Below are 9,913 nucleotides of genomic sequence, written 5' to 3' on the forward strand. Positions count from 1 at the left end.
TAAAAAATAAAAATCCGAAAACCAAACTGGCTGGGTGGTCCAAGTTTAAACTCTCCCCCAAGGTTATGACTATGTCATGTGCTGAGACTGCAGTCACTAGACCAACCAGGGATACAAAGCCATGTTCCAAGCTCGCTCACATGTGGGTGCTGGGTCTCACTTCTGTCAGACTGCTGACCAGAGTCACCAGCATGCCCCTGTGGGCCACTCCTCGTTGGCTAAGCATCCTCTGGAAAGAGCAGCTGAGTTCTGCCAGAGTAAGAAATCCGAGAGTACATTGCCCACCCCGCCCCCACCTCCCATCAAAAGGCACGCTGCAAGCTCTCCAGCACATGCTTAATTTCCCCAACAAAGACACAAGTAGCTCTTGCTCTAAAATGCATGATTGAGGCGGCTCTCGTGGAGGCAGCTAGCGCGAGGCTGGGGAGCACTAGCCGCGCGTCGTGCCCTGCGCTGCCCGGACTGCGAACAATACAGTAAAGAGGGCCAAAGGTGATCCGAAGAAGCCCAAGGGGAAGACGTCTGCTTATGCCTCCTTTGTGCAGACGTGCAGAGAGGAGCATAAGAAGAAGAACCCTGAAGTGCCGGTCAATCTTGCCGAATTCTCCAAGAAATGCTCTGAGAGGTGGAAGACCATGTCTGGAAAGGAGAAGTCGAAGTTCGATGAGATGGCAAAGGCGACAAAGTTCGCTATGACCGGGAAACGAAGGATCACGGGCCGGCGAAGGGCGGCGAGAAGAAGGATCCGAATGCCCCCAAGAGACCACCGTCGGGATTCTTCCTCCTCTGTTCAGAATTTCCCCCCAAGATCAAATCCACAAACCCAGGCATCTCCATTGGGGATGTGGCGAAAAGGCTGGGTGAGATGTGGAACAATCTGAGCGACAGCGAAAAGCAGCCCTACAACACCAAGGCCGCGACGCTGAAGGACAAGGACGAGAAGGACGTCGCCGACTATAAGTCGAAAGGGAAGTTTGACGGTGCGAAGGGCCCTGCCAAAGTTGCCAGGAAAAAGGTGGAAGAAGAGGAGGAGGAGGAGGAGGAGGAGGAGGAGGAAGAGGAGGAGGAGGAGGAGGAAGAGGAGGAGGAGGAGGAGGACGAATAAACGGTCTCTGTCTCCTTGAGAGTCCCTTAGAGTCGGGAGCGCCGCATCAACACCCCTGCGCTGAGCCCGTCCGTCACCCTCATTAGGTTTAACCTCACTCATGATCCCATCTAGTCTCAAAGTGCTCTCGGAGTTGTCAGTGGTTTACATGCCGTGGCCATGGGTGTCCGGGGTACCCTGAAACTGTATCAAAGCTGTACATACTTCCCAGCATTTTTAAAAAAGAAAAGGCTCTCGTGTTCTCAAAAAAATAAATAAATAAATAAAAATAAAATGCATGATTGATCACACAGACCACCCTGCAGAAATACGGGAAAGGATCAAACAGGGCATGGGTACTCAGGAGTACTCCCAGGGTACTGCCTGAAGCATGGCTTGACCACATGCAGAAATGAATAAAATCTCTCCCCCTCTTATCCTCCTCCTGACATGGCTAGTTTAACACATCCAGCTGCTGCCCTGGGAACACTAATTGAGTGTAGTATCAAATATTCTCTTTAACACTTCAGGAAAGGGTCTGATTGCATTTTTAAAACATGATCTAATCAAGTTCTCTAGTTCTTGTCAAGTACAGAGGGTGCTGTTGTAGACCAAGCAAGGGTACAGTTCCTGACGCTCGGTGTTCAGCTTTCTTAACACTTTCTGTTCCATGAAACCAAGAACACCACCCTTATGTGGAATTGGCCAACAGCATGTCATCCAAGTGACCGCTGGGACTATAATATACATATATATATATACATATATATACATATATATATATATATATATTGGTTTTTGGGTCACACCCGGCAATGCACAAGAGTTACTCCTGGCTCATGCACTCAGGAATTACTCCTAGCCGTGCTCATGCAGGGGGCCATCTGGGATTCTGGGAATCAAATCCGGGTCAGCCAAGTGCAAGGTAAACACCCTACCTGCTTTGCTATCGCTCCAGCCTCCTGGGACAATATTCTTATTGTTGGGAAAAGCAACCTCGTGTATGCGTGCCCCGCTCAGCTGATGAGAATAGACCTTGACGTTCCCCCCAAAGATAAGCTTCCCAAAGAGCCTGTGCCAGGTCAATTGTCTGTAGGACAGTATCCTGCAGTGTTTTCAGCTCAATGTGTGCTTCATTGTTCTGTACCAGTACAAACTCTACATGGCATCTCCTAATCCCTTTGCACCATCTGTCCTTGGTGGTAAAAAGTTAGGGTCCCTCTATTGCTGCATTAGAGGGATCCATGCAGGTAAATTACAGACACATTTGTCACGGAGTCTAGGCCTACTGTGGCCCGTTTCTTGCTTGTTTCTTCTCTATGTGGGTAAAGCATTTTTTCATTGAGCACTTCACTGTCTTTTCCGTCGTGGTTCTGATACTAAGAAGCAATAGAGAAAAGTATGTGGAGTCCTCTCTTGGAATCGATAAGTAGTACAGAGTGTTACGTTCTATTTATTTAAGATAAAATAATGTCTTGAAAGAGAGAAGGAACGAAAGAAGTTGAAGACCACTACAAGGAGGAAAGTGTCCATCGTTGTTCAATATCCAGCTATTGACTAATAGCACTGTCTCCAGTTGCCCATACACTGCCTTCAACAGTGCTTCAACAATGCTTCAACACTGGGAAAAGTGATTTATATTGCACTTAGCAGAAAAGAATGTAAGACAGAAGAGGTAAGGTCACGTGATCAAAATCACAGTACATCTATTTTCAGGCTGATATAAATTCATCCCAAAGCTTCTTTCTTTCATTCTGAAACTGGATGTGTACAAGCATTGCCCATGCAGACTTTTTCTCCCATTTCTCACCCAACTCATAAGCCTCCATGAACCACAGTAGCAGGGTGTGTAGAGATGAAATGCTTCTTTATTTATTCGTGAATCAGCAGACATTTCCCAAAAAACTCCTGTGTGCCAAACCCTTCCCCCAAGGAAATATTTTGTAGAAAGACATCTTCACTATGGCATATTCCCATCATTCCAGTGAAGGAGAAAACACCTAGAGCAGAAATCTGGAGCCTTTTGTAGTAGCAGGATCAGGTTGACAGAGGAGAGCAAATCAAGCATCAGCTGAGAAGCCAGGAAATTATCTTCACCATCCTAGTCCCTTAGAAGAACTTTCTGAAATAGAGGAAAATAATACAAACGATGGAATAGTTTTCAGAAAAAGTTGAGATTAACTCAACAGACTGAATCTGGGTCTGTTTTACTGTAAAACTCTCAACTGGGAGCACTGAGTTTGGTTGTCAAAATCCACAGGTCTTTTGGGCTTGAACCCTATCCCATAGGCCAAAAGAAAATGTAGTATCTTAGTAATCCACTCTTCATGCACACCATGCATTACAAAGCCCTCATAAGCTCTTCATCTTTTGTTTTTGTTTTTGTTTGGGGGCCACACCAGGTTTTGCTCAGAGCTTATTCCTGGCTCTGTGCTCAGGGATCCCTCCTGGTGGTGCTCAGGGAACAAAATGAGATACCAAGGAATCAAATTCAACTGGGAACATGCAAGACAAATGCGCTACCCTCTGGACTGTCTCTCCCTTCATCATCATCCAATTGACTGACAAGGAAAGAGACTCAAAGCCACGTGTTCAGGGCCTTTCCCCACACAGGCTGAAAATGAATTCTTGCCAGGTGGTAATGCACAGAAGTCCTTGCCCAAAATTTGGACAAGGTTGGGGCATGAGGGAGGGAGCAGGAGTTTCTACCCCAGAGAGCCACAGGGGGCTTGGTTGTGGCTCAGCCCCTACTTACCTTGAACAGGACTGACACAGGCTTTCCCACACATGCCCTTGCAGCACTTAAGTTTGCCCTGGCACTGGCTATCGGTCTCACAGTGGTTGGGAGGGTTGAGCATCATGCACTCTCCATACACCTGAGGACACTTCCCAGGCTTTTCCCTAGCTGGGGAGACAAGAGTCAGAAGTCAGAGGCCCTGCACCCTCCACACGCATCTGTCCCCTCAGCAGTGCTTCAAGGTCAGGGTTTGCTCCATTTCTCATCTCTCAAGGCCACCCTTTGCCAGTGAGCAGGTGGATCCAGCTACTCCCCTACCCTTTGACCATGGATTCCTTTCTTTCCTGAGGCCTGTATATGGTTCTTGAGGAACAATCTGGTTTTCCTCTACCTCAGTACCAGTTCTCCAGAGCTGCCTGGCTACCTGAACAAATGAATCATAGTTACTGGAAAACAGACCTTGTGAGAACTGACGCTCCACCAGCTAGGAAGATCACTTCCTGCCTGGCACTCCCTGACCCAGGGACAAACTTGACTCAACTATTCTTGGGATGGCAAACCTCATGACCATTCCTGTCCCCCAGAATGTTTTGTTCTCTCCCCTTCCCATCACTGCTCCGGCCTCACCTTGTGTGTGGAGCTCCACAGGGTCCAAGCATTTGATGCCACAACTATCCGGGCAGCATTTCTGGGTCCCCGTGCACTGCCAGTCACTCTGGCACTGGGGTTTCTCATGCCAAATGCAGCGGACCAATTTATTAACAGGAGGACAATTTCCAGCTTTCTCGGCTTAGGGAGAAGAGGACAAAAGATCAGGAGGCTCCTGAGAAACCATCTTGGATAATGGAGTTAGCACCGTTTCCAGGAGAGGTTTCGACCTTGGAGGTTCACAAGAAGAGTGTCTGGCTTCCAGGAGAGTGACAGGTACCATGAAACCACACTTGAAAAGGATAAAGCTCAACCCTTGGGAAAAAGCTGAATGCTCTCAGCCAGTGTATCCTGATCCAGACAAAATCAGTCTACTCAGGGCCAGGAGACATGTAGTAACAGAGGTAGAGAGACATAAACAAAGGTAAGCAAGCCAACAGGACCGGTTGAGAGTTAGTGAGAGGCAAGAAAACAGATGAAAGAGCAAGAAGCAGATATGACCAAGGAGTGACTGAACCAGACAGATCCAAGCGCAAAGATGAGGACAGAGACAGAGAGACAGAGACAGAGATAGAGGCAGATATAGGCAGAGAGAAAGAAATAGTGGTCAAATCAGAGAGGGATGCCCCCAAGAGATAGTATAGCAGGAAAGGCACATGCCTTGCACACAGTTGACACGGGTTTGATCCCCAAAGCTCCATGTGGTCCCCAAGCACAGCCAGGAGTAATCCCCAAGTGCAAAGCCAGGAGTAAGCCCTTGGCACTGCCAGCTGTGTAGCCACACTACCGGGGGCGAAAAGAGTAAGCAAGAGACTAATGCTGCTAAAATGGCAGAATAAGAAGCATTTCTAAATGCTCAGAAAACACAGACCAGGGTTCATGTGGACATGAGCCCAGACTTAGGGAGGGCTGAGACCTCAAGACCTAGAGAAGGGCAAAGCCCTCACCACCAGAGCCCAACTCTGACCCCACAGCCAAGATCAGGGAAATCCCAACTCACACTTCTGAGCACCTTCCACGGTCCATGGTGTCAGAGTTACCAGGAGAAGAACTCCCAGGGGGAAGAGGCTGATGGACTTCATGACGAGGATGGAGCAGCTCTGATGGCCAATGCCAAACTTCACTATTTATCCCTCGCCAGTGGGTGGGGCTGTACTAAGCTGTGTTTGTCCCCTCCCAGCTGTAATTTCATGGGCGGGAAGTTCAGGAAGAGAAATCCTGATCCCAGGGGACAGTCGCTCCCTTTTGTCCAAGGCCAGATTGTGACACCAACTGAGTAACACTTGTGAGAATAGAAAAGGCTGACCTGGAGGATTGCAGCAGACTCATGAAGAGACCATCTCAGGTGTACATTTGACTGTGGAAAATGGCATCCCCAGGTTGTTTTCCTTGCAAATGGGGAGGACAAAAGAATTCAGCTGCCAAAATCTATTGAAATATGGAGCTAAACATAGAGTTGTGGAACTCTCAAATGTGACCTGAATAATTGCACCCTCTTTCTCACATTCCCGGACTCTCAAAGTATGTGAAACTCTACAACTGTCTAAAGACATTTCCTTCTCAAAGTTCAGATGACACATTACTCAACATACAAATAGTGTTTCTCTGAATCAATGGCACTGTTATATCTCCCGTATCTATTCCATGTCCTAGAAGGTTGTCAAAAGAAGGGAGTAGAAGGAAGAGCTCTGTCCTTAGTCAATCTTTGGAGTTCAGTGTTCCAAACTTTCAGTGTGGTGCTAATAACACAGATGAGAGCTGAGAGATTTTGTAAGTGAAAGGACTCTGAAAAGAATAATTGGGGTCAAAGAGACAGCTCAATTGGCTGAGGAAATGCTTTTTATGCAGAAGGCCTGGGCTCAACCTCCAGAATTACACAGTTCCTGGAGCACTGTCAGGAGTGACCCCCCCTCCCAAGCACTGAGTTGTGAGTAACGCCTGAGCACTTCTTGGTGTGACCACAAAACAAAACAAAATTAATGGATGGAATCTCTTATGAATGAAGATAACTGAGATGAATTGAGATAGAGGGAAAGGCAGGGTTGGAGAAATTCCTCAATGGGCTGAGTGTGTAAACACAAAAGGGCAGCGGCGCTCTATCTCTCCCGCCATCTGTGTCCAGTAGTCTCACGCCACTTCCCCTACCCCGGGAAGGTCGATGGCGATGGGCAGGCAAAGGAAGGGTCGAGGGCCAGGCTGGTTCTTCTCAATTGCAATTAATTCCATTACCATCTCCATTCTCCTCTGATTCTCCTTGTGCTTCTCCCTCCCTTAATTCTCCTTCTCCATCTCTCATCAATCTCCTTCTGCCTCTCTCATTCTCCTTCTCCTCTGGCCCTGGATCTGGAACCCCTAGTCCACTCTTACAGTCTAGTTAAATCCCCAAGCATGAGGGGTTGGAGCTTAAACATTGATCTGGTTACAATCAATAGGGTTAAAGTGCTTTTCCTCAGGGGATGCTGCTTCTAGGACAGATTCACACACAGCAGGATGACCCACCTCAGGGAAAAATACCATCTAGTGGTGTGTTTCTCCTTTCCTTAGTCCAATAAGCATGCATTCATAATATTAATTATTATATATGGACACGCGATATCTTCAACCTACTTCTCCCTCTGGGAGAAACTGGCAATCTTCTGAGAGCCTCCTGCCCACATGGGAGTCTTGCAAGCTTCCCATGGTGTATTCATATGCAAAATCCAGTAACAAGCTGGATCTCATTCCCCTGACCCTGAAAGAGCCCCCAGTGCGACACCGTTAGGAGGGCCGTGTCGAGATAGACTTCTAAGATCTCAGGGAAAGGACGAAATGAGATGTTACTGAGCCCGCCCGACAAATCGGTGATTAACGGGTTTTCGTGATCGTGATATATGGACACAGTAAGAGATACATTAAACTTATAGAATTGCTCTCCTGGCTCATCTCGATCTCAGACTACAGTTCTCAGGTCAGATTAGTCTTTCAAAAAACCTAAGCTCTATAGGAAGGGAGAAAGGACAAATCAATGTTATCCTACAGCTGAGCACATGCTTTCTATATAGAAAATCTAGGTCCCATCTCCAGCACCACAGGGTGGTCCACTGAGCCCCATGGGAAGTAATCTCTGAAACTCACTTAAGGAGGGAGGGAGTCATGAATAGTTTCTGAGTCGCATAGGGTGTGACCCCAAAACTAACAGAGAAGGTGACTACATTACTATAATATAATTACAGCTACTATAATGCACTTTCAGTTCTATGTGTAATTTGACATTCAAGGAATGCTTTCTGCCTCCAAACGTCCTGCAGATATCACATGATCTTCAAAATTTATGGCTGTATTATATGAATTTCTTTCTCTACGTTACCCAGTCCGCTTAGATTGCTTATTATTATCAAGAGAATGATGTAATTACTTCTAGAATTCAACCCAAACTTGTCTAACTGCACCGCTCAAGTTCTTGCCTCAGTACCATGTGAGTTCTTGAAACCGGGAATTTCCCATTGATTTCTCAGAGTGAAGGCCTGTTGAAATCCAAGAAGATGTGAATGAGTCTAGCTTTGTCTATTAGTGACAGCTCCTCATGAACTCATTTATAAAGTATTCCCCAACTAGACAGGCAACTGGCAGCAGGCACTTCTGTTGGAATTTTATTCCTCTGGCACAAGGAGGAGACGGTAATAACTATCAAGATTCCTCCGTTCTTCTTTCTTCTCATCTTCAGAAGACAACCTGTTGAGCCAAACACAAGAGGGTCTCTAAGGACCAGTACAGTGGGAAGGGTGTGAGCCTTGAAACACATGACATGTTCATGACCCACAATGCTGTTGATTTCAGGTAAGCTATGTGAAATGGTAAAGTAAAACCTTCCACTGACTTTCTGCTTGCTGGTCCACCATTCCACATCCCGGTGAGGCTTGCTTCTAACTAGTATCACTTGCCCTATTCTGGAATGGAAGGCCGAGTCTCTTCCTACTAGGTGAGTTCCAGAGCCTCCACACCATACCTGTGCCATATTAAGGGTCCACACCACATAAGCTCAGCTGTGTGACAGCTCTACTCAACAAATTACGGCAAAAACAGTATCACTGAAGGTGCAAACAAAACTAGCAAATCCTCAGACAGTGTCTCTACTGACACTACGATGAAGATGTTCAATGAGTTCAAAGAAACAATAGCACAAGTAGCAAAGCACAAGAAGGTATGAGAGTTGAAATGAAAACGGAACTATAGTAGGAAATGACAGAAATGAAAGACATGGTAGGTGGTGTTAAGAAGTCGATAGAAGATCTTAACAAGCAGTGAAGAATTCGGACCGCTCCGGCAGGCACCACCAGCTGGAGATTGCTCCAGACCCCAGACCGAGCCAACAACACCGGGGTGCCAGACGGAGAAGGTACAGCTGGCCTGCCTTCTCCAGATGGAGCCCCGACGACACTGAGCATCTACTAACACGGCTCCGGTATGCGGGAATGGGACAACTCCAAACCTCAGGGGGCACGGGAGTGGGGCAATGCCGGCCCAGTTTCTAATTCATCCTGGCCTCCGGAAGTCACACCCTCGACCCACCCTCAGTGCCATCTTAACCAGCAGTGAAGAATTCGGGCCGCTCTTGCAGGCACCGCAGACTGGAGATTGCTCTGGACCCTAGAACAGGCCAACAACACCGGGGGGCCAGACAGAGAAGGTACAGCTGGCATACCTTCTCCAGATGGAGCCCCGGTGACACTGAGCTTCTACTAACATGGCTCCGGTGTGCGGGACTGGGACACCTCCAAACCGCACGGCCGCTTACACGGCTGCGCGATCTTTCCTGATATACAAAATATATGCTCAGGAATGGCTCCTCCACCCCTGAGCATTGATTATCCCAGAGGCACAGAAACCAATCTCAGAATGCAGTGGCTGCTGGCAGTTATACTTCTGGACTCTGAACTAAGGTATGGCCCTGAGCAGCCCCAGGAGGGGAAGGGTTTCTGTCCCTTGGCCTTTCCCGCCCTGGACAGCATGGCAACCACAACCGTTCTGAAACAATTGGGGAGAGAGGTAAGAGTTTGCAGTGATGGGACAGGATGCATGGGGAATCTTGCAATGGGGGAGGCAGAACCAGCCCTGCCTCCTGCCCAAAGGAGACCCCAAGCGGTCGCCCATGTACAGCTCCTCCGCTCCCTAAAATCCATGATCCCAGTGCCACAGAAACCAATCTCAGAATGCAGCGGCTGCTGGCAGATACACCTCTGGACTTAATACCAGAATTCCAAATACGGGCGGTCGCTTTCACGACTGTGCAACATCTTATGCTCTTTGTTACCAACAATAGAAAATAGACAATCCAATGATGCCATTCTGACAGGTCTGACTGTTGGGGGAAAACTCCAAATATTTATGTGAGTTTCTTGTCAAAAATTGAATGTAATCAAATTAAGGAAAGAATAAAGTGAAAATCATCTGCCACAAAGGCAGAG

At 47.5% G+C, this 9,913-nt stretch overlaps 1 protein-coding gene and 1 pseudogene across 1 annotated transcript; one reads left to right on the forward strand and one right to left on the reverse strand.

Annotated features, from left to right (window-relative positions):
* Positions 1 to 332: 332 nt before the first annotated feature.
* Positions 333 to 1,105, forward strand: LOC101556318 (high mobility group protein B3-like; annotated as a pseudogene).
* A 1,982-nt stretch (positions 1,106 to 3,087) lies between these two features.
* Positions 3,088 to 5,551, reverse strand: LOC129405101 (antileukoproteinase-like). Its single transcript, XM_055140437.1, has 4 exons — positions 5,470 to 5,551; positions 4,449 to 4,610; positions 3,840 to 3,989; positions 3,088 to 3,206 (listed from the first exon to the last, which is right to left on the reverse strand). The coding sequence occupies exons 1-4, from the start codon at positions 5,549 to 5,551 to the stop codon at positions 3,178 to 3,180; spliced, it is 423 nt and encodes a 140-aa protein (XP_054996412.1). The 3' UTR covers positions 3,088 to 3,177.
* Between the last annotated feature and the right edge of the window lie 4,362 nt (positions 5,552 to 9,913).

This window comes from Sorex araneus, chromosome 5 (genome assembly GCF_027595985.1).
Source record: "Sorex araneus isolate mSorAra2 chromosome 5, mSorAra2.pri, whole genome shotgun sequence".
In the NCBI taxonomy this organism is placed as follows: Eukaryota; Metazoa; Chordata; class Mammalia; order Eulipotyphla; family Soricidae; genus Sorex; species Sorex araneus.

Bases quoted from the DNA above. Each gene is read 5' to 3' on its own strand.
- LOC129405101 (XM_055140437.1), bottom strand. From the start codon at position 5,551: ATGAAGTCCATCAGCCTCTTCCCCCTGGGAGTTCTTCTCCTGGTAACT. The intron at 4,611-5,469 runs GTGAGTTGGGAT...CTTCTCCCTAAG, and splicing joins CGTGGAAGGTGCTCAGAAGT to CCGAGAAAGCTGGAAATTGT. The intron at 3,990-4,448 runs GTGAGGCCGGAG...TTGTCTCCCCAG, and splicing joins TGTGGAGCTCCACACACAAG to CTAGGGAAAAGCCTGGGAAG.